Source organism: Staurois parvus, unplaced genomic scaffold (genome assembly GCF_062004578.1).
Source record: "Staurois parvus isolate SC_StPar_1 unplaced genomic scaffold, SC_StPar_1.0 ptg000472l, whole genome shotgun sequence".
NCBI lineage: Eukaryota > Metazoa > Chordata > Amphibia > Anura > Ranidae > Staurois > Staurois parvus.
This window is the reverse complement of record NW_028318268.1, coordinates 2,845,603-2,871,238: the sequence shown is the minus strand read 5'-3', so window position 1 is coordinate 2,871,238 and position 25,636 is coordinate 2,845,603. Positions and strand designations below refer to the sequence as shown.

Genomic DNA, 25,636 nt, shown 5'->3' with positions numbered 1-25,636 from the left:
CTGTGACATTCACTCCATACAGCGGTTTCAAACGCTGTATGGAGGGAATGTCCCAGAACTGTCAGAAATAGTCTATTTCTGACAGTTCTGGGACATGTATGGAGTGAATGTCCCAGAACTGTCAGAAATAGTCTATTTCTGACAGTTCTGGGACATTCACTCCATACAGCGGTTTCAACCGCTGTATGGAGGGAATGTCCCAGAACTGTCATAAATAGTCTATTTCTGACAGTTCTGGGACATTCACTCCATACAGCGGTTGAAACATTGTATCTATTTGTTTCCATAAATGGATCCATTTATGGAAACAAATAGATACAATGTTTCAACCGCTGTATGGAGTGAATGTCCCAGAACTGTCAGAAATAGACTATTTATGACAGTTCTGGGACATTCCCTCCATACAGCGGTTTCAACCTACTTCTTCTTCTTCATCCTCATCCTCAGAAGAAGAAGAGGATGAAAATAAGAATAATTCCAAGCCGGCAAAAAGTGTATGTGCAGAGTTCCTCTATTCTGCAGATACACTTAGAGGAGCTCTGCAGATACACTTTTTGCCGGCTTGGAATTATTCTTATTTTCATCCTACTTCTTCTTCTTCTTCTTCTTCTTCATCCTCATCCTCTTCTTCTTCTTCTGAGGATGAGGATGATGAAGAAGAAGTAGGATGAAAATAAGATTAATTCCAAGTCGGCAAAAAGTGTATCTGCAGAGCTCCTCTATGTGTATCTGCAGAATAGAGGAACTCTGCACATACACTTTTTGCCGGCTTGGAATTATTCTTATTTTCATGCTACTTCTTCTTCTTCTTCTTCTTCATCCTCATCCTCTTCTTCTTCTTCTGAGGATGAGGATGAAGAAGAAGAAGAAGAAGTAGGATGAAAATAAGAATTCCAAACCGGCAAAAAGTGTATGTGCAGAGTTCCTCTATTTCTGACAGTTCTCTGACAGCTTCTTCACATGTACAGCGGTTGAAACATCTGTATCCTAAATGGAAACTAATAGATACAATGTTTCAACCGCTGTACATGTGTTCCTTCTGTCAGAGAACTGTCAGAAATAGCGGAGCTCTCTGCAGGGACACTTTTGCCGGCTGATCGGGAAAAATCCGATTCGCGCACCCGAAGTAGGCAAATATTCGGATTCGCTGCGAATCGAATTTTTCCTGAAATTCGTATCGAATTCCGGTTCGCCTGGTTCGATTCGCTCATCTCTAGTGATGATGTAAGTGTGCCTGGGAAACGCTTAAAGCCCAACGGGGAATGGAGCCAATCCAACTCTGGCGTGGTTAGATTCAACCATTCCCAGTGTGAGTACACTTTTTAGATGGAAATCTCAACCAAAGCTAATAGATTTTCAAATAAACAATTGTACAAACATTCCTACGAAAATTTTTATAAAAATTCTGACAACATTTGATGACTTGTACTTCAAAATGTAATTTGCTTTTAACATTCAATTTTGGAACAAATGTACTTTTACTGAACAAAAAAAAACCACGTACACTTAAAAATTCATTCCTTCGAGAAACATTTTCCATCCTGCTGCTTTTGACTTTTCTTGTCACTGACACTTGAAGGCAAATGTCAATTTGATGCCACTAAGCATTAAAAAATTGAGCAAACACTCTTAAAACAAAACTTAAACAAAATTCTACTAGTGTATGGCCATCTCAAATGAAATTCATTGGAGATCGGTACAGTTGATTAAGGGTCCATGCACACTGGCTTAAAAAAATGCTGATTTTGAGCACTTTTTTTTGTACTAGCATTTAGGTGCTTTTAGGGGGTTTTTTACTGTCAGAAAACTGCTCCCAAAAATGCAACCCAGAAGACCTTTTTTTGTGCCTCAAAACGCCGAGCTTAAAATATGCCTCTAATCATCCTAATGTGCATGGACACCTAAGATGGCATTAGTTGCTTCTACAGGCAGAATGCTAAACTCCTTCTAGGAGCGGTTTTTGAAGCCTAATGTTACTGATATCTTTGTCCTCTGTAATATGTGACTTCATTGTCTTGTACTACTTTAAAGTGGTAAAACAGGGGCACAAAGATTTAAATATACAGTTTAGTTGCCTCATCTGTATGCATTGGTCACTGTCTAATGAATTTGTTGTTTACCTAAATTACCATCACTAACCTCTCTCTTTTAGATTGTAAGCTCTAGGGAGCAGGGCCCCTGTATTGAATTGTATTGTAACCGTACTGTTTGCCCTCATGTTGTATAGTGCTGCGCATACTGTTGGCGCTATATAAATCATGTATTCTAATAATAATAACCTTAGTATAACATGATAACAAGATTGTGTGACTTAAAGCAAAGTTGTCCCATGAGAAGGTCACAGTGTTGCAGAGCAGACTTTAACTTTTTAATTCAATGTTTCTGTAGCCATGTTAAAAGTGGAGAACAAGTAATTTTGGAACCTGTTATAGAAATCTCTTTTAAGCAAGCCGCATGTGATCTGCGGAGAAACTGCATGGAAGTGTTGGAGCTTTGTCAGAAGATCCAGTGCAAACAGTGCCAAGTGTCTGGATGTTACATAGTGATCTTCAACATGGCACCAGAGGTTTTTTATTAAACGGATAAATTAACATGGAACTCGAGACCAAACTTTTTGAGAATTTTGAGATTTATCATCAAGACAAAAAGTGAGGGGGGAGTCATCCCAAGTGGGGACAGAACAAGAAAACACTTTGTTTTCGTAGAATAGGGAAGAGTTCAAACCTGCCATTGGGTATCGATTGCTAACCATGTCCTTGTAAGGGAGTTCCTCCCCTAACCTCTTTTTCCAGTGACAGGACAGCAAACCAGCAGGTCATACGTGATGCACTTTTCTTTCCTGCAAAAAAACAAAAATTTCCCCCCATCAACACAGTCAGTGTTGATGGGTGAATCACTTCTGTGGAGCTATTGTGGTCTCCTGGCGGGGAGGAACCATCCCTGGCGAGAGAACACAGTGATTACTTCTAGAGGTTACAGCCGCTGGCAATAATCACATGATAAAAATTCGGCAATGCTGGTTTTACCCAAGTTGTACAACAATCAACTTGGGTACAATCATCCTGCCCATAGATGGTTTGAATCTCGGCTGGTTCCTGCTGAACCAGCTGGGATTCGAACCATCTATAGCTGGCTTAACTTGGAGGGCTACAGCCGTATTTTTTATAATGCCATCTCTTTAGTAAGAAGATATGACCTAAATAACAGTTATACTTGAATGAAAAAGTAGTATGGTATACTTTCACTCATTTCTTTTTCAGCATATCGAGCTAGGTTGGGAATGTTAAATACCATGTCAAAAATCAGAGGACAAGTTAAAACCACAGGCTATCCTCAGACCGAAGGTTTACTTGGAGACTCTATGCTACGATATGGCCGAGAACTAGGAGAAGAGTCGGAGTTTGGTGAGTGAAGACTGAGGGATTGATTTGCTAAAGGCAAATAGGCTGTTCATTTGCAATGGAAGTTGAACTTTGCAGGATATGTTTTCCATTGTCCATGCGCTAAACTGCACAAGTGTGAATAGGTTTAGTTTTGCCCAGAGGTGTAACTAAAAGCCGCCAGGTGTAAAATCTGAACGTTCCATTCAGATCTTAAAGTGACAGAGACTTTGTCTCCTATTTTTCATTAAAATTGTAAACTATTATGGAATCACATGGAATAGTAGAAAAAGGGAAATGAGCTGTGAAGACTTTCCTTAAAGTATAACTAAAAGCAAAACTTTTTTTTTTTTTTTGTAGTTTAGGATAGAGTGTAGGGGAATAAGAGGGATAACCCCTGTCAGGTTTTTATTGCAACCTATGCCCCTATTAGGGAGATTCATCCTCTCTATTTGTCCCGTGTACCATTATCATCAAAGGTGAAAGAAACCCCAAATTTAGAGCAATAGAGGAGACATTTTCCAATGGGGGGCTATTTCTGGTGACCTGGGGTCCCCAAGGAATTCTCATAATCTGCAGGGATTTTCTCACTGTTTTGGTTGGAAAGGAAGTGAAGATAAATCTCCCAATGGGACACAGATGGCAAAAAATAAACTGACAAGGGTACCCCCCAACACACACACACACACACACACTATTCTATCTGAAATGGAGAAAAAAGTTTTGGCCATAGTTCTATTTTAATCGTACAGTACAAGAAGACAAGCTTCCATTAATCATGTCCATGGGTTTTGTACTGCCACCTTCAGGTGAGTGCACTGACAAACAAAGCTGCTAGGACAGTTGTTAGGTGATAGCTGATTGTCCTCTACACTCTTTAGAGGACCACTTTGTACCCTCTGCAGCCTTGGTTCCTTGTCTTTGAGTGGCCTTATCATTGAAATGTACATGAATCATCTGAGCACATGACGGCATCACTTCTTTTTTTTTTTTTTTTTCCCATAAATGAAAATACACTATTGTCTAGCTCCCCTGTGTGACCTAATAGCGTGACAAAATAATCACATGCTCTCTGAGCTTACATGAGTATTGTGGGTCTCATACTACTGTGAGCTCTGTAGTCAAAGTGGTTGTAAACCCTTACATTTACCCAGTGAAGTGACTGGCCTCAGGTCATACACAGAGATGAAACAAATCCTCCTACATGAGTTGTACCTGCAGTCTTCTCTTTACATTCATTACAAGTGCTACATTTATAAAGCCTGTCTGAGTTTGCAGAAATTAGGAGGCAGGGATCTGAAGTTACACTCTGTAGAGCTGAGTGAGAAGAGTTCTGAGAGCTGATTGGAGGGAAGAGACACACCCCTCCCACACAGGAACAGAGCTGAGGCTGTAAGTCTGCTGGAGATCCCTCCCCAGTCACCATTTTTCTGTTGGTGTCAGGAAAAGATTTCAGAAGTCATTCATGCTGATAGCAGAAGAATGAAGCAGCAGACAGAAATGACACTTAGTGCTCTGTATTGAGACAAGTACACACTATAAAAGGAAATGCTTTGTTCATGTTTCATATCTGAGGTTTATAACCACTTTAATATCTCTCAGTAAGACTGACCCTGCCTAGTGTACTTGTGTTGAGTTTGGAGGATCATCAAGGCACAATCACTGTGCTCCTCAAGTAACCAAAAAGCAGAACCTGCATTAGCATCAAATACGGCTGCCCTTGTGTACATATATATTTACAAGTTCCAAATTACAGGCGTACCTTGGTTTACAAATTTAATGCGTTCTGCGGGACTTTTCGTATTGCGAAAAAAATTCATAAAATAAAAAGTCTTATCTGTTCAAAACTCTTTATGAAGTGCACTTTAACCAGTTGCCGACCGCAGATAGCCGAATGACAGCTGCACCGCGGCCGGCCAGTTCTGGGAGGGCGTCATATGACGTCCTCCCAGAACGCGCTCGCCTGCGCGCCACCGGGGGCGCGCACCCAGCGATATCTGTGATCGTTGTGTCCTACGGACAGAGCTGATCACGTGATGTGGTAAAACGCCAATCACAGCGGCCTTTTACCACGTGATCAGCCGTGTCCAATGACACACTGATCACAGGGAAATGCAATTGCCGGTTCTTGGCTGCACTTTCCTCACGCTGTCAGATCGTGAGGAAAGTACTGCCGAGAACCGGCAGTTGTTAGAGCAGGGATCGGCACCGATCATCAGGGCACGGATGATCAGTGCCCTGATGATCGGTGCTCAGCAGTGCCACCCACAAGTTCCAACCACCTGTGCCCAGCAGTGCCCACCAGTGCCACCCAGCAGTGCCACCCACCTGTGCCCAGTAGTGCCATCCAGAAGTGCCACCCACCTGTGCCCAGCAGTGCCACCCACCTGTGCCCAGCAGTGCAGCCCAGCAGGGCTGCCAGTCAGTGCCCAGCGGTTGCGCCAGTCAGTGCCTAACCGTTCTGCCAGTCAATACCTAGCAGTGATGCCAGTCAGTGCCACCTATCAGTGCTGTCTATCCGTGCCACCTCATTAGTGCTGCCTATCAGTGCCGCCTATCCATGCCTATCAGTGCCACCTATCATTGCTTCCCATCAGTGCTACCTATCAGTGCTGCCTCATCAACGCACATCCGTGAAGGAGAAAAATTACTTGTTTGCAAAATTTTATAATAGAAACAAAGAAACTTTTTTTTTTTTTCAAATTTCTTGCACTTTTTTTGTTTATAGCACAAAAAGTAAAAAACCCAGCGACGAGTAAATACGACCAAAAGAAAGCTCTATTTGTGAGAAAAAAAATGATAAAAATTTCATATGGGTACAATCTTGCATAACCGTGCAATTGTCAATCAAAATGCGAAAGCGCTGTAAGCTGAAAATTGGCCTGGTAAAGAAGGAGGTACAGTTGTGGCCAAAATTATTCAACCCCCAATGCTGTAAAGGGGTTTAGGGACTATAGTGTACATTTGGAATTGTATTCAGAATCAAATCCTACAAGGACGTTGTAACTACCCAAATGCAACTAAAATGACATCAATTGTTTATGTAATACAGTAGTAAATGGTTCTTATGTGGTTTCTTCATTGCCACAATTATTCAACCCCTTAAAGACTACCACTCTGAAGAACAGAGGTTCATACAGGTGCTTTCCATCAGGTATTGAAAACACCTGTGGATGTCACCGAGCAGCAATCAAGCATAATAAGCACCAATTAGGCAGCTTTAAAATGACTGTGATACTCAGCTCCTTCTAGACATTTACTGGTGTGGTTACAAACATGGTGAAGGCAAGAGAATGGTCCAGGAAGACAAGAGAAGAGGTGATTTCTCTTCACAGGAAGGGCAATGGCTATAAGAAGATTGCAAAGATGTTAAACATACCAAGAGACACCTTAGGAAGCATCATTCGCAAATTCAAGGCAAAGGGCACTGTTGAAACGCTACCTGGTCGTGGCAGAAAGAAGATGCTGACTTCGACTGCTGTGCGCTACCTGAAGCGTAGAGTGGAGAGAAGTCCCCGTGTGACTGCTGAGGAACTGAGAAAAGATTTGTCAGATGTGGGTACAGAAGTTTCAGCCCAGACAATAAGACGCACACTGCGTAATGAAGGCCTCCGTGCCAGAACTCCCAGGCGTACCCCCTTGCTGTCTCCAAAGAATAAGAAGAGTCGACTGCAGTATGCCAAAAGCCATGTGGACAAACCACAAAAGTTGTGGGATAGTGTTCTGTGGACTGATGAAACAAAATTAGAACTGTTTGGGCCCATGGATCAACGCTATGTTTGGAGGAGGAAGAACAAGGCCTATGATGAAAAGAACACCTTGCCTACTGTGAAGCATGGTGGAGGGTCAATCATGCTTTGGGGCTGTTTTGCTTCTGCAGGTACAGGGAAGCTTCAGCGTGTGCAAGGTACCATGAATTCTCTTCAGTACCAGGAGATATTGGATGGAAACGTGATGCAGTCCGTCACACACCTGAGGCTTGGGAGACGTTGGACCTTTCAACAGGACAATGATCCCAAGCATACCTCCAAGTCCACTAGAGCATGGTTGCAGAGGAAAGGCTGGAACATTTTGGAGTGGCCATCGCAGTCACCAGACTTAAATCCGATTGAGAACCTCTGGTGGGACTTAAAGAAAGCAGTTGCAGTGCGCAAGCCTAAGAATGTGACTGAACTGGAGGCCTTTGCCCATGAAGAATGGGCGAAGATACCCGTAGATCGCTGCAAGACACTTGTGTCAAGCTATGCTTCACGTTTAAAAGCTGTTATAACTGTAAAAGGATGCTGTACTAAGTACTAAGATTGAATGTCACTTGGGGGTTGAATAAAACTGATAATGCTGTGAGCACAGAAAAGACATTTGTGGTTATTTCATTATAACTGTTATGTTATATTTGTCTGACCTACAAGTGCCTCTTTAATGTAAATGTAAGCAAGATGACTGAATGATCAAAAGCAATGTCAAACTGGCCAAAACACTCAATTTCAGTGGGGGTTGAATAATTTTGGCCACAACTGTATAAGTGCCCGGTAGGCAAGTGGTTAAAGGCATAGTACTGTACAGGGACATGATTAAAAATGAATTAGTAAATGCATTGAAAACCAATTAATCCATTCCAGAGGTCAGAAAAAAGTAAAAAAAAGTCTTCTGTTCAAAACTCTTTATAAAGTGCAGTTTAAAGGCATAGTACTGTATAGGGACATGATTATTATTATACAGTATTTATAAAGCACCAATGGTTCGCTCAGCGCTGTACATTACAATGGGAGACAGAACATGTGACAGAACAATACCAATACAATGCAAAACATGAGGGGATTGAGGGCCCTGCTCTTTCGAGCTTACAATCTAGGAGGGAGGGGATAGTGGCACAGGAGGAGATAGCTGTGGCGGATGGAGTGGTAGGAAGAGTGGAGGAGGTCGGCAAGTTAGCAGGGGGTGGGGTAGGCTTCCCTAAAGAGGTGGGTTTTCAGGGTGCGCCTAAAGGAGAGGAGAGTAGGTGATAATCTGGTTGGTTGGGGCAGGGAGTTCCAGAGGATGGGTGACACCCTGGAGAAGTCCTGGAGGCGGGCATGGGAGGAGGAGACCAGGGAACTAGAGAGAAGGAGGTCTTGTGAGGAGCGGAATGTGCGTGCTGGGTGGTACTTGATTTAAAAAAATTCGTAAATGCATTGAAAACCAATTAATCTGTTCGTATTGCGGAAAAAATTTGTAAACTGAGGCATTATTTTCAATGGATTTTTATTCGGAAACCAAAAATTACATTAACCAAGGCGTTCGTAAACTGAGGTATGCCTGTATATAGAAAACCATTAATACACATTAGAATAATCTTTAACACGTCAAAAAGGCACTAAAGTGTCTAAAATTCCCCTTTAATAGCTTGAGCGGTGTAGACCAGAGTCATATTGTAATAATATAAACTTGTGAGCTACTATGGTGGTATATAGATACTTATAAATAATTAACTCCTATAAATGTGACGGTGCATCAACACAAAAACACATACTCATAATATTATGTGAAAATGAATAAATAAAATATTAAATGTGTCGCGCTCCTCAATATTATTTAGTAGTGAATAGTGTATAAATATAAAAATAATAAATAATAAAAAATAAATAACATTTAAATAATTCTAAATGGATCCATAGTGATAAAATTTAAAAACCCCTGGTGTTATATTTAATTAACCATACAAATAAAATAGTGTGAAAAAAGCTGATAAATTCAGATTATATGGACACAATATTAATTAAATCAGGTAAACTAAAAAAAAACCCATACGTAGTGGTATATTATGTGCAAAACTTATATGTGCAAAAAATGCAAAAATATTTCATAAAACAGTGAAGAAAAAAAAAAAAAAAAAGAAAAAAAAAAAAAAAAAATATATATATATATATATATATATATATATATATATATATATATATAAAATAAAAAACAGTATACTAATTCATATAAAAATTGATAAATCAAAAATGATAAATAAATAATAATAAAAAATATTAATAAGACAATACAAATAATATAGTTTGCTCACTCTCACTTGTGCAGCCAAAAAATAGTAATGAGAGCTATATACTAGTTATCGTTAACTCAGGTGACAAATGATTGTCCCAAACGTGGAAAATGTATTGCTGTTGAGGTAGATTGTAATATTCCTTTCCTTCCACTAGATGGCCTTTTCTTCTGTGTTATAAGGGTTGGATAGATGGAAGTAGATATCTCCCCTTGTCCTATTAAAGACTATCTCCTTTATCCTCTTCTTCCCTTTTGCTCCTCCAATTTAGTCCATGTAAAAGAAAGATTCCCACATAGTGCTTTATCCTTCATATAGAATTTCATGTGTCTCCAGCCAAATGCAAACTTACATTTTCACAGGGTAATACAGAGCGTTTTGAAAATGTGTGTGCCCTCGCACAGTGACAGTACTCGCCGTTCCGTTGTTGGTGGCGTCGTGACGTCAGAGGAGGAAAATGTAATACATTTGTAATACATTTTCCACGTTTGGGACAATCATTTGTCACCTGAGTTAACGATAACTAGTATATAGCTCTCATTACTATTTTTTTGGCTGCACAAGTGAGAGTGAGCAAACTATATTATTTGTATTGTCTTATTAATATTTTTTATTATTATTTATTTATCATTTTTGATTTATCAATTTTTATATGAATTAGTATACTGTTTTTTATATTATATATATATATATATATATATAATTTTTTTTTTTTTTTCTTCACTGTTTTATGAAATATTTTTGCATTTTTTGCACATATACGTTTTGCACATAATATACCACTACGTATGGGGGTTTTTTAGTTTACCTGATTTAATTAATATTGTGTCCATATAATCTGAATTTATCAGCTTTTTTCACACTATCTATTTTATTTGTATGGTTAATTAAATATAACACCAGGGGTTTTTAAATTTTATCACTATGGATCCATTTAGAATTATTTAAATTTTATTTTTTATTTATTATTTATTAATTTTATATTTATACACTATTCACTACTAAATAATATTGAGGAGCGCGACACATTTAATATTTTATGTAGACCAGAGTCATACAATTGCTAAGTTCAGCAGTACATACTCTACATGAAATGTTCGACTATGGTTTGTCTCTAAATGAGTTCTTTGTGGCCTGTGCATTTTGTCAATAAACTCTCCATTTATACCAGGCAGTGCTTTGTTGGATGTTGGGGAATGTATGAAGCAAATGGCTGAGGTTGAAGGATTCTCTAGATATTAACGTCAAGCAGAACTTTATTGATCCACTACAGTCCTTACAAGACAAAGACTTAAAAGAGATTTGTGGTAAGCATTCACCATTTTCCATCTATTGCACAGCTTGAGAAGAATTGCAGCAATATTTCTAAAATCTAGCATTGAGGAATTGCGCCATGTTCAGTGTGCTATGTGCAGATGAGATTTATTCCAGAATGAGTAATTTTCTAATATCTGTTCAGCCAGGAAATTGCTTTCCTTAGTTCCCCAGATGGCATGTGTTTACCTGGATTATTGATGGGTTAGGACACAGCTGTTTCCTGTACTTCCATCATGTCCCTTTCTAGTTCCACGATGATCACTGAACATAGAATTTTCTGTGTACATGTATTGCTCAGGTGGCATAAGCAGACCTGAACTTAAAGCTGACTTCTAGGTATGACCTTCATTGTATAGTTACATTGGTCTAGTTTGGGCCATTGGAAGTATACAGCAGTGCTGCTGTCTTCTGGATGCTGTGCGGAGTAGATTTTTTGCTGATCACTCACCATTGCTTCCATTCACAGAACTCCTTCTATTTCTTTTCATTGACTACAAGGCGTTGCCTGATTGTATGAGGTGGAGATCATGATATCACCAACCCACCTTCCACCTGGCCCAATCAGAGTATGCCACGTCTCGCTCTCTCTCGCCCGTCTCGCTCTCTCTCTCTTGCCTGTCTCTCTCTCTCGCCTCTCTCTCGCCCGTCTCTCTCGCTCGTCTTTCTTGCTGTCTCTCTCTCTTGCTGTCTCTCTCGCACTGTCTCTCTCGTCCGTCTCTCTCGCCCATCTCTCGCTCTCTCTCTCTTGCCCGTAGCTCGCTCTCACCCGTCTCTCTCTCGCCCGTCTCTCGCTCTTGCCTGTCTTTCTCTCTCTCGCCCGTCTCTCTCTCGTCTCTTTTTTGCCTGTCTCTCTCTCTCACCCGTCTCTCTCTTGCTCTCTCGCCCGTCTCTCGCTTTCGCCCGTCTCTCTCGCCCGTATCTTGCTCTTGCCCGTCTTTCTCTCTCTCTCCCGTCTCTCGCTCTCGCCCATCTCTCTCTCTCTCGCCTGTCTCTTGCTCTCTCTCACCCGTATCTCACTCTCGCCCGTCTCTCTCTCGTCTCTTTCTTGCCTCTCTCGCTCTCTCTCGCCCGTCTCTCTTGCTGTCTCTCTCTCTTGCTGTCTCTCTCTCTTGCTGTCTCTCTCTCTTGCTGTCTCTCTCTCTCGCCTGTCTCTCTCTCCCCTGTCTCTCTCTCTCTCTCTCTCTCTCTCGCCTGTCTCTCTCTCAGTCTTTCGCCAAGTGCCTCTCTCTCTCTCGTCTGTCTCTCGCTCTCTCTCTCGCCTGTCTCTCGCTCTCGCCCGTGTCTCTCTCGTCTCTTTCTTGCCTATCTCTCTCTCGTCCGTCTCTCTTGCTGTCTCTCTCCCGCGCTGTCTCTCTCGTCTGTCTCTCTCTCTCTCGCCTATCTCTCTCTCATCTGTCTCTCTCTCTCTCTCGTCTCTCTCTCTCTCTCTCTCTCTCGTCTGTCTCTCTCTCTCGTCTGTCTCTCTCTCGTCTGTCTCTCTCTCTCTCTCGTCTGTCTCTCTCTCTCGCCTGTCTCTCCCTCTCTCTCGCCTGTCTCTCTCTCTCGCCAGCCACTCTAAATCCTTGATAATGCTCCACCAAAGCCCTGCTCAGGTGTGTATCTATTTAAAATGTCAGGTATTATTCATTGGTGCTTGACCATTGTTGTGTTACTTTTTCTTCCCCTCCCAATCTTTTCTTTTTTCTTTACATTGTTAACATTTAATGAGTAAATCATTGTATTTCACTGAATCTGTATCCCATAAAATGAAATATCTCCAGGTAGTCATTGCTCCCAGTACTGGTGGTTAATAACCATCAATTGACTAAACTGAATGCACTCATCCAGCTACCTTTTACACTTCCATATCTTCAGATATCACATTCCATCTGCAGGCTAAAATCTTTTTACCTGTTATGTTAAGCTCTGAGATTTGTATCATTTTAATGAACTGTTTCCTTCTCTCAGTATCACCTGAAAAAGCTAGAAGGCCGCCGCTTAGACTACGATTATAAAAAGAAGCGACAAGGGAAAATTGCGGATGAAGAAATCCGACAAGCGGTGGAGAAATTTGAGGAATCTAAAGAACTAGCGGAGAGGAGCATGTTCAACTTTCTAGAAAATGATGTACGTATGTAGCTGCTTTGGGTGGGACACATGTCTGCACTGCCAGAAGGAAAATGTGCTTTGTATTACTTCATAATGGTTTAACTTCAATTTGCAGCAACCCAATGAAAACCCAGTCATCATATACAGCTCAGTATGAAGATCCGTGACAGTGGGGTGAAAAACTAGTCAAGTCTATGAATGTGTTAACAAAATAGGAATTGGGAAGAAAATGCAATGTATAAATAGAGTATTTTGTTAAATTTTGTCTTACTTTTCCTTTTAGTAACCGTAATATATTAAAAGAAAAGTGTGGCCAAAACTTTTTTGGCCATACTTTTCTGGGTTACAGGAGTGCATTTACTTATGTTCTCCTGTGACCCAGAATCAGCAGGCTAAAGCCCGCTATTATCTGATGTCAGAGGCACTCCAGGCAGCCAAAATTGTCAGGATCTACCCAGATGCCTGTTCAGCAGCAGGTTCAGCCAATCAGCCTACTGCTGATATCCAGAGCCGGCTGCTCCTGCTTCCTCCCCAGCCCGACGCTCCAGTGAGCAGGGGAGGGGTAAAGTGGAGAGCCAGCGACTGACAGTCACAGCTCTTTGCTTAGAGCTGACCGAGAACTGAGCGAGCAGTATTCATGTGTTCGCTCAGTTCTTGGGCTTAGAGCCAGTGGGATTTTCAAATCCCACATTTTCTCTTTTAAATAATTACTATTCACTTGTACAACCCCAATTCCAAAAAAGTTGGGATGATGTTTAAAATCTACATAAAAACAGAATGCAGTGATATGCAGATCTCACAAATCCATATTTTATTCACAATAGAAAGAAAAAAATAAGATAAAAAGGCTCTTTAGTGAGCCTTTTTAGAGCCTTTTTTGCTCTGTTTATTAACCTCTTCCCGTCTGGCCCATGTCGATGAACGGCCGGACGGGAGTGCTGCCGATGCAGGTGGACGTTTCTAAACTTCCCCCTGCATCCATTGCCTGTGCACGTTCCCCAGGAGCGCGGGCACCGCGATTGGTGCCAGCTGTGTCCGGAGGACACAGCATCCCAACTTTTTTTCCGAAGGACACAGCGGAACACTGTACGGGACCTCTGTGTGAGGTCCCGATTCACGTGATCATTGATTGGCCAATCAGTGATCACATGAACAGTAGTGAACAAGATGTCACTTCCAGACATCATTGCTTACTACTTGTGAAATCTGTGAATGATCACAGAGGTCACATGGTACAAGGCTATTCACAACAGCCATGTAGCGCGTGACAAGCTGTGACCAATCACAGCTCACACAGTATTTCTCAGTGGCTGCAGGAATGCAGCCAGAGAGAAGGAGAAATTATTGCTTTTACAGCCTTTATGGGTATAAAAGCAATCCGTGTAAAAAAAGAAAAAAAAAAAATTCTTCATCACCGACCACAAGTAGTACAGTGTCACTATGGTGACACTGTACTGCTAGGGTGACAGTATATCTAAAAAAAAAAAAAATAAAACCATAATTTTTGGTTATAAACTAATTTGGGTTATTTTTTTTTCTACTAAAGAGATAGATGAATACATTTTGGCCAAGATTTATGAAGATTATTTGCAAAATTGTATAGGAAAAACACTTTTTTTCCCAACATTTTTGGTCTTTTTCATTTACATAGCAAAAAAATAAAAATCCCTGTGGTGAATAAATACCACCAAAAGAAAGCTCTGTCTCAACAAAATGCTAAAAATTTCATACGAGTACAGTGTTGTATGACCGCGCAATTGTCATTCAAAATGTGATCGCACTGAAAGCTGAAAATGTTTTTTGTTAAATAACAAACATGTCATCTTTACCTGCTCTGTGCAGTGGTTTTGCACAGAGCAGCCCCAATCCTCTTCTCGGGTCCTCCACCGGTGCTCCTGGCCCCTTCCCGAGTGCCCCTATAGCAAGCAGCTTGCTTTCAGGGTACTTGTGCTTGCTCGCTCCTGAGTTGGCTCTGCCAATGGCTGCTGCTGCTGTATGTGCGCCAATGAGGAGGGAGAGAGCCTCTGCTCTCGTACCAGTGCTGGATTGAGATCTGCTCAGGTAAGTATTCAGGGGGGCTAAGGGGGAAAGTCGCATGCAGAAGGTTTTTTTTTTTACCCCCATGCGGAGAATGAAAACTTCTGCCTTTACGACCACTTTAACTCTTCACACAGCCGCCATTAAGAGTGCCTGTATTTTATGTTATTTTTTTTTTTTGTTTTTTTTTATGATTGTCAGTGCCATCTAGTGGTCATAACACAGTATTTTCTTGAAATAATTGCAAAAATTCAGTAATATAGCCATTAGCTGGAGCTAACCATCATAAGAAATAAACCTATTAGAAAAAAAAAAACAGATTAATTGTGATGGCTGTGGGAATGCTTAAGACATTTGCACTGCAACTGTTTTTATAACTAGAACCCTTTGTTTGAAGGATTCTGCCAAAATGTACTTTCACAAATATATACCCCTTACCACACAAGTTACAGCAGAATTGCATAGCCATAAGAGGTCATGAACAGAGCTGGGGCCAGGACTATTATTATTATACAGGATTTATATAGCGCCAACAGTTTGCTCAGCGCTTTACAATATAACGGGAGACAATACAGCAACAATACAGTTCAATACAAGCGGGAAAGGAGGGCCCTGCTCCTTGGCGCTTACATTCCAGGAGGGAGGGGCTAGTGGTACAAAAAGTAATAATGAGATGTGGGGGATGGATGGTAGGAGGAATAGAAGATTCCATTATTAGCTGAGGGCAGGATAGGCTTCCCTGAAGAGAGGTTTTTGGAGATCGCCTAAAAGTGAGCAGAGTAGGCGATAGTCTGATAAATTGGGGTAGAGAGTCCCAGAGGATGGGGGAAGCTCTGGAGAAGTCCTGGACTAATGTATTTTTCACTATGCGCTATAAAATGATGCAGAATATACTGATATTGTACAAATAAGTAATAAATGGTTGGCATATTTTGAACCATATTACTGTAGCTTCCCATAATTAAAGTCTAAAGGCAGATATAATGGAGCATAATAAAGTAACTCATCCTATAGTATTAAAAATAATACTAAAGATTGTGGCTGGAAAGAGATGCACAAATCGGAAACAGGTATCATGTTTCTTGATTACCCATCTCTGTGCACACTGCTATTGGCTCCTTAGCGCACCACACCCAACTCTCCGGGACACTCCTTGCCCTCCTGCATGCTGCTTACAGCTCCCATGCACACTTACCCCAATTCCAATACACAGCGGCAGTATTGTGGCCAGGAGACCCAGGCCCTCCCTGTATCCCTGAAGTTCCGTCTCACCCTCATGTCTGCCATCGCCCAGAGACAGATGTGGGAATGTCTGCCCTCTACCAGAGCCAGTGAGTACAGCAGCCCAAGCTAGAGGGAGTTGCTACTGCTACCCCGGCTGCTCTGTGTGGTGCTGCCCCTTATTTCTGCTGCTGTTCTGAATATCTGGTTGCTGAGGGTCATCAGCTTGGTAGGCACAGCTGGTTGTAGCAGCGGTGGCTGGTTCTTGGGTTGCAGTGTGGTCGGATAGAGTCAACACACAGAAAACACATAGCAATAGAGGGGAGATCAGGACCAATGAGGAACTATGCAAATCACAGGGGCAAGTTCTGAACAGGAGTGATGGGGGGGAGTGCTGGAAGATGGACCTAAAGTGAGCAGAACAAGGCTACAGGAGATAAAAGAGCCGACAACCTCTGGCAACCCACTATACTCTGATGAGAGCACTTCTATACCCCTGACCATCTCACAATTACTGTGCTTATCTGTCACCCACCTCGTCCCCCTTATGTCTACCATCAACAGCCCCCCCACTCACACTGCATTCCTCCCTGGATACCTTGCCCCCACTTAAATGTCACCACTCCCTAGCTAACCTACCCCTTCCTACCCACTTCACCTCCTGGAAAGAACATCCCTCTTTGGACACTTCACCCCCCAACAACACCTCATAAGGTATCTCTCCCTAAACTCTGGTCACAGCACATCCCTCGCCAGCCACCACACTCTCCCCTCAAAATGAATTCCTCTCTGGTCACCTCATGCTGAAAATGCATTTGTCCCCCCCCACCACCTCACGTATAACCCCCCAGACAGTGCATTCAGGTTTTGCTGCTTTCACATACAGTGAAGGAAATAAGTACTTGATCCCCTGCTGATTTTGAATGTTTGCCCACTCACAAAGAAATAATCAGTCTAAAATTCTAATGTTCGGTGTATTGTAACACTGAGAGACAAAATAGCAACAAAAAATTCAAATTAAATGCATGTCTAACAAATGATGCACTGATTTGCATATTCATGAGGGAAATAAGTATTTGATCCCCTATCATTCAGCAGGATTTCTGGCTACCAGGTGTCTTTCATACAGGTAACATGCTGAGATTAGAAGCAGTCTCTTAAAGGGAGTGCTGCTAATCTCATTTTGTTACCTGTATAAAAGACACCTGTCCACAGGAGCAATCAAACAATCAGATTCCAAACTCTCCACCATGGCAAAGACAAAAGAGCTGTCAAAGGATGTCAGGGACAAGATTGTAGACCTACACAAGGCTGGACTGGGCTACAAAACTATCACCAAGCAGCTTGGTGAGAAGGTGACAACAGTTGGTGCAATTATTCGCAAATGGAAGAAACACAAAACAACTGTCAGTCTCCATAGGTCAGGTGCACCATGCAAGATCTCACCTCATGAAGTGTCAATGATCCTGAGAACAGTGAGGAATCATCCCAGAACTACACGTGAGGATCTTGTCAATGATCTCCAGGCAGCTGGGACCACAGTCACCAAGAAAACAATTGGTAACACACTACGCCAAGGATTGAAATCCTGCAGTGCCCGCAAGGTCCCTCTGCTCAAGAAAGAACATGTCCAGGCCCGTCTAAAGTTTGCCACTGAACATCTGAATGATGCAGAGGAGGACTGGTTGAAAGTGTTGTGGTCAGATGAAACCAAAATTGAGCTCTTTGGCATCAACTCAACTCGTGTTTGGATGAGGAGGAATGCTGCCTATGACCCCAAGAACACCATCCCAACTGTCAAACATGGTGGTGGAAACATTCTGCTTAGGGGGAGTTTTTCTGCTAAGAGGACAGGACAACTGCACCGCATCAAAGGGATGATGGACGAGGCAATGTACCCCCAAATCTTGGGTGAGAACCTTCTTCCCTCAGTCAGGGTATTGAAAATGGGTTGTGGATGGGTGTTCCAGCATGACAATGACCCAAAGCACACGGCCAAGGCAACAAAGGAGTGGCTCAAGAAGAAGCACATTAAGGTCCTGGAGTGGCCTAGCCAGTTTCCAGACCTTAATCTGTTTGAAAATCTGTGGAGGGAACTGAAAGTTCGAGTTGCCAAACATCAGCCACCAAACCTTAATGACTTGGAGAGGATCTGCCAAGAGCAGTGGGCCAAAATCCCTCCTGAGATGTGTGCAAACCTGGTGGTCAACTATAGGAAACGTCTGACCTCTGTGATTGCCAACAAGGGATTTGCCACCAAGTACTAAGTCATGTTTTGTGAAGGGGATCAAATACTTATTTCCCTCATGAACATGCAAATCAGTGCATCATTTGTTAGACATGCATTTCTTTTGATTTTTTTGTTGCTATTCTGTTTCTCAGTGTTACATTACGCCTACCATTCGATTTTTAGACTGATCATTTCTTTGTGAGTGGGCAAACATTTAAAATTAACAAGGGATCAAATACTTATTTCCTTCCGTGTATGTGGCAGGGAACCTACTAACAGGAGGAGAGACCAGAGCAAGAAAAGAGAACAATTAAACAATCTGTTAACGTCTCTTCACTGTCCAGTCACATTCTGGGAGCAGGTGACTTATCTGTATTGCTTAAAGTATAAACACAAGGGACATTACTTCCCTTCATAGAGATACTGTATGTCCCTTGTTCTGCTGTGTCCTGGTTTAGTGGAAATCGTCCTCCTCTGGTACACCCCCAATAGATCTAAGAAAGCTTCATCAAGAGTGCCTGACTGTGCCCACCCTTTGTGCCCAGCTTTGCTTTTCATATCCCTTACAACAGCTTCTCTAAAAAGTGGTCTATGAATGCTGCTTCATTCATTGGAGCTATAGTATGGTGGAGCTGAAAGGGATGATGGGTCCTTGTTTAGCAGAAGTTTTCTTACTCCAGTGACCTCTACAGCACAAGGGACATATCTTCCCCTAAAGGTAAGTATGTGTGTATATAATATATATATATATATTCTATATATATATCATTTTTATTTTATTTTTTTTAAGTGGAGTTCCACCCAAAGGGGGAGGAATTATCCCGTTAGGAATTGGCACCTTAGGGGAGATGAGGGGTGGGTGGCAAGTGAGTGAGTACTCAATTCTGACAGGTTTCCGATCCAACCGCCTAGTTGATTAGCAGCGGAAGTTCTCCTACCACCTCCCCCCCCCTCCCCCCCCCCCCCCCACAGTCTTCTGGGACATGTGACGGGTCTCAGAAGACTGTGGAATGGGCAGCGCTGCTTGCGCATGTACAATGGTAACCCGGCTATGGAGCTGCAAGCTGTCACAACCAGGTGCCCACACTTAAGATGCTGGTGACGGGGACAGAGGATGGCTGGTGGACTTGGCTACAGTGAGCCCACCGCTGGATCAAGGGACAGGTGAGTGGCTGCTAATTTTAATAGCCGTCATCTACACTTTTTGTAGCTGCTGACTTATTTTTCTCACCGCAGACTGGATCTCTGCTTTAACTTGGGCTTAAGCTGTAGTAGAGAATAGCCAGGTGAGCAGACTGGCCCTGTTTTCTGACAGGCATGTGCAAATGTGAAAACTGAATGGACCGGAATATAGCTTCTGTGACGGGTAAAATGGGTTCTATATATGTACTGCGTTTGTAGCCGTCTGCCTGGAGTTCAGCCTAAACCTTCTCCAGCCTTCCGAAGTCAAATGATCAGCGCTGGGTACATGTGACCTGGTTCGGGCAAGCAGAACATCTCCAGCAATTGTATAGTAATGTGCAGTCCACCTCCTTCCTTCCGCATACATAATAATTGGCTAATTACAGCACATGAAAATTAATAGCATGCCCTGTATTCCTGATGGATCTTGATGGAAAGGTCAGGGGAGGGGGCATAGTCGGGGGTGGGAGGGGGAATATTTTAGCTCGGGTTTAGAAAGATTGAGTTTGATTAAATGCTGTGACATCCAGACTGATGTGTCAGTAAGTTTGTAATTTGAGAGGAGACCGAATGGAACGAGATTTTACATTTTAGTTACAGGTTGATATTAAAGGCTAAGCACACCTTTCAAAAATAATAAATACACATATTTTACATTCTGAAATTTCCAGCGATTGTATAGTAATGTGCAGCCCACCTCCTTCCTTCCGCATACATAATAATTGGCTGATTACATCACATGTGCATTAATAACATGACCTGTATTCATATGGATGAGCTTATTAGGGTGTGCTTATTTATTATCATCTCAGTCAGCCAAAAAGAACCTAATCCACATAGAAACGAGTTGAATTTGAATATGTTTTTAAACCCTTGTCCAGAAGTAGGTCTTAGGCCCCATGTACACGGGACACTTCTGAACAATGGAAACTGACTGCTGGAAAATGTAGGTTAAAAAATGTCTGTTTAGCCGCGTTTGCATACCGCATTTATGTGCGTTTGCGTTTAGAAGCGTTTTTTAAACATAAGTACAGAAAAATCTCCCAAATGCCCAGACTGCACTGAAAAGTGGTAAATTATTAACTATTTCAGACTGTTTCAGAGAAATACAGAGAGCAGAAGCAGAGACAGCAGTATGTGATGAGATTACTTAGGTGGGAGTTGCTCATTAACATTTCTTTTGTTTCCAAGGGTGGGAAGGTGTCTGGTGGAGGAGTCATTAAGGTCACCTGGCAGGGAGTCTTCATGAGGAAGTTGAGGTGTGAATGGTCATTAACATATCTTTTGTTTCCAAGGGTGGGAGAGGTCTGAGGTGTGAATTGGTCATTACAATGTGTGACAAGTTGGTAGGAACATCCTGTGTTCAGTGTTTTATCCATCTGAGTACCCTGAAAACACTTTCCATGCATTTTTCATGATGAAAAAAGGCTCTGGACAGCATCGGGAACTGGCAGAGTTAAAAAAAAAATTCCAAATGCAAGCTCTTATAAATGCAAATTGCTGCGTTTACAAGCATTTGGCATTTGAAACACTGATAAAATCGACTGCTGAACGCAAGTTTTTTGCGTTCAAAAAAACAACTGTAAACTCAAATCCCTGTAAACGACTGTAAACGAAGATGTGTACATGGACACATAGGAAAACATTAGGGTGAGTTCAGGGGCTGCTGAAAAAAACGCAGAACAGCTCCTAAACGTGAGTTTATCAGCTGCAGTGTACATGAGCCCTTAGACACATTAGTTCAATATAATGATCAATTAGATAAATGTGTAGAGAATGTTTACTTCCAGTACTTCAATGAGAAAGGAACTAAACATTGCCCCCTTATGGACATTCTTTGAAGTGCTTTATCAGTTCACCTAAACTTTTATTAAGTGTTCTTGCATAGCAAGGAACACTTATTGTTATCTCACATATATATTCTTATTCTTATTCTTATTATAGCCATATTTGCCACGCTAACTCCTCCCACAGTTTTTACACTACAAAGACAAGTAATATATCAAAACGTGCGCATTGATCCCGATCGGATTGCTATTACTTTGTAGAACGTTTCGCCGAATCGTTCAAGAAATATCGCGGTTTTTGCGGCGAAATTTTCCCATAGGAATGCATTGAGCAGCACAGCACAGCTAGAGTGTGCAAAGGAAAAATCAGAAAAATCAGAACATGATTTGTAAACTGCCATCACTCTTTCATTTTCAAGCCCACCTACACATATCTTATATCAAAACGTTCAGCTAACCCTGCTGTCACTAAAAATGTTCACGGCTAAGCCATACTCCTGATAGTTTTCAGAATATGACCATTTGTTTGCACATCACCCCTCCCATTGACTTTCATTGAAACTCCACTCTAGACACCAGACATTTTAAGGGACGTTTTTAAACTGCGACTGTGCCTTCATTTTTAATATTGCAGAGACATACTATACATCAAAATTTAGGCCTTTTTCTTGTGATTGTCGCAATATAAACCTTTTCACGGTAGCATTTATACTTTTAAAACTACAAGCGTTTGAAAATGGCAATCGCCAGTGAACTTGGCAAGTTTAAACAGCCTGTTTAGAGCAGACCTTCTCACACACCTGTGACTGACTGAGGTAACAGGTGCAAGCAAAGGTCACTCAGGGGGCAGCTGAGTCACATTAGAGTGAGAATGCTGCAGTGTGAAAGGAAAAATCAGAACATGATTTGTAAACTGCCATAACTATGTCATTATCAAGCCCACCTACACATATCTTATATCAAAACGTTCAGCTAACCCTGCTGTCACTAAAAATGTTCACGGATGCCAGTAGTGTACCGCGCTCCAATATATTCTACCTTATGTGATATAATGAATTCATAAGTGTACCACCGATAATCAAATAATTACATCAATTAATTATACTTAAATATATGATTTGTGTAAATATATAAAATAAATTAATTTATCAATGTGAAAAAACAAAAACTATGAATGCAAAATATAAATAAAAAATAAAAAATATTTGCAGTGGGAATGACAGTTCCTTCTGTATAAATGAGATGGTGTTATTATTCAGTCTGGATAAAAATAAAATAAAATTAAAATAAAAAAATAAAATAAAATAAAATTAAAATAAAAATAAAATTAAAAATTAAAATTAAAATAAAAATAAAATGAAAAATAAAATAAAAATTAAATTAAAATTAAAATAAATAAAAAATATTTGCAGTGGGAATGACAGTTCCTTCTGTATAAATGAGATGGTATTATTATTCAGTCTGGATAAAAATAAAAATAAAATAAAAATTAAATTAAAATAAAAAAAAAATAAAAATAAAATTAAAATAAAATTAAAAATAAAAATAAAAATTAAAATAAAAAAATTAAAATTAAAATAAAAAATTAAATAAAAATAAAATTAAAAATAAAATTAAATTAAAATAAAATAAAAATAAAATCAAAATTAACATAAAATTAAAATTAACATAAAATTAAAATAAAAATAAAATTAAAAAAAAAAAAAAAATTATATTAACATAAAATTAAAATTAAATTAAAATAAAAGTAAAAATAAAATAAAAATAAAATAAAATAAAAATTAAAATTAAAATAAAAAAAATTAAAATAAAAATAAAATTAAAATAACATAAAATAAAAATAAAAATAAAATTAAAATAAAAATAAAATTAAAAATAAAATAAAATAAAAATTAAAATTAAAATAAAAAAAAATAAAAATAAAAATAAAATTAAAATAACATAAAATAAAAATAAAATTAAAATAAAAATAAAATTAAAAATAAAATAAAAATAAAATAAAAATAAAATTAAAATTAACATAAAATTAAAATTAAAATAAAATAAAAATAAAAATAAAATTAAAATTAACATAAAATTAAAATTAAATTAAAATAAAAATAAAATTAAAAATAAAATAAAATAAAAATTAAAATTAAAATAAAAAAAAAATTAAAATAAAAATAAATAATTGATATCCCGGATAAGACACTATGTTTCTTTTCTTTAATATTTAATTAATACTAATTTTAGCACGCAATTGAACTTGGCAAGTTTAAAAAGCCTGTTTAGAACAGGCATGCTGACATTCCTCTCAGAGTGAGTTGTCATAGCAACCCAGCTGTCTCAGCACAGTGAGCCTACTCCGCCCTCTCCAGGTGCAGCAACCAAAGGTCACTCAAGAGGCAGATGACTCATGAGGCTGGACTGTGAGGTTCAAAATACAAGCTGAAATGCATTTCTCACTATCAGGCTTGCAATGTGCACTGCTTACATTTCATCAATCATTTGGTAAAGGTTGCGGCAAGAACACTTTACACAATTTCCCCAGAAATTGTAGATTGTCTAGTTATTAAGTGTTCTTGCATAGCAAGGAACACTTATTGTTATCTCACATATATATTCTTATTCTTATTCCGTTTCTTATTATAGCCATATTTGCCACGCTAACTCCTCCCACAGTTTTTACACTACAAATACAAGTAATATATCAAAACGTGCGGATTGTTCCCGATCGGATTGCTATTACTTTGTGGAACGTTTCGCCGAATCGTTCAAGAAATATCGCGGTTTTTGCGGCGAAATTTTCCCATAGGAATGCATTGAGCAGCAGAGCACAGCTAGAGTGTGTAAAGGAAAAATCAGAAAAATCAGAACATGATTTGTAAACTGCCATCACTCTTTCATTTTCAAGCCCACCTACACATATCTTATATCAAAACGTTCAGCTAACCCTGCTGTCACTAAACATGTTCACAGCTAAGCCATATTCCTGATAGTTTTCAGAATATGACCATTTGTTTGGACCTCATCCCTCCCATTGACTTTCATTGAAACTCCACTTTAGACACAAGACATTTTAAGGGACGTTTTTAAACTGCGACTGTGCCTTCATTTTTTATCTTTCAGAGACATACTATACATCAAAATTTAGGTCTGTTTCTTGTGATTGTCACAGTATAAACCTTTTCACGGTAGCATTTATACTTTTAAAACTACAAGCGTTTGAAAATGGCAATCGCCAGTGAACTTGGCAAGTTTAAATAGCCTGTTTAGAGCAGAGCTGTCACACACCTGTGACTGACTGAGGTAACAGGTGCAAGCAAAGGTCACTCAGGGGGCAGCTGAGTCACATTAGAGTGAGAAAGCTGCAGTGTGAAAGGAAAAATCAGAACATGATTTGTAAACTGCCATAACTATGTCATTTTCAAGCCCACCTACACATATCTTATATCAAAACGTTCAGCTAACCCTGCTGTCACTAAAAATGTTCACGGCTAGGACATACTCCTGATAGTTTTCAGAATATGACCATTTGTTTGCAAATAACCCCTCCCATTGACTTTCATTGAAACTTCACTCACAGCCACCTGAAATGTTAAGGGACGTTTTTAAACTGCGACTGTGCCTTCATTTTTAATATTGCAGAGACATACTATACATCAAAATTTAGGTCTGTTTCTTGTGATTGTCACAGTATAAACCTTTTCACGGTAGCATTTATACTTTTAAAACTACAAGCGTTTGAAGATGGCAATCGCCAGTGAATTTGGCAAGTTTGAGCACTGTGTTTAGAGCAGAGCTTGTCACACACCTGTGACTGACTGAGTCACAGGTGCACCAAAGGTCACTCAGGGGGCAGCTGAGTCACATTAGAGTGAGAAGTGAGAAAGCTGCAGTGTGGAAGGAAAAATCAGAACATGATTTGTAAACTGCCATCACTCTTTCATTTTCAAGCCCACCTACACATATCTTATATCAAAACGTTCAGCTAACCCTGCTGTCACTAAAAATGTTCACGAATGCCAGTAGTGTACCGCGCTCCAATATATTCTACCTTATGTGATATAATGAATTCATAAGTGTACCACCGATAATCAAATAATTACATCAATTAATTATACTTAAATATATGATTTGTGTAAATATATCAAATAAATTAATTTATCAATGTGAAAAAACAAAAACTATGAATGAAAAATATAAATAAAAAATAAAAAATATTTGCAGTGGGAATGACAGTTCCTTCTGTATAAATGAGATGGTGTTATTATTCAGTCTGGATAAAAATAAAATAAAATTAAAATTAAAAAAATAAAATAAAATAAAATTAAAATAAAAATAAAATTAAAATAAATAAAAAATATTTGCAGTGGGAATGACAGTTCCT

At 39.8% G+C, this 25,636-nt stretch overlaps 1 protein-coding gene across 1 annotated transcript in view; it reads left to right on the top strand.

Moving 5' to 3' along the window:
• Positions 1 to 25,636, top strand: part of SH3GL3 (SH3 domain containing GRB2 like 3, endophilin A3) — a 157,774-nt gene that overhangs the window by 108,393 nt on the left and 23,745 nt on the right. The window contains 4 exon segments of the mRNA XM_089689396.1: positions 3,261 to 3,404; positions 10,577 to 10,626; positions 10,628 to 10,707; positions 12,666 to 12,828. Coding sequence (XP_089545522.1) covers positions 3,261 to 3,404; positions 10,577 to 10,626; positions 10,628 to 10,707; positions 12,666 to 12,828 — 437 coding nt within the window.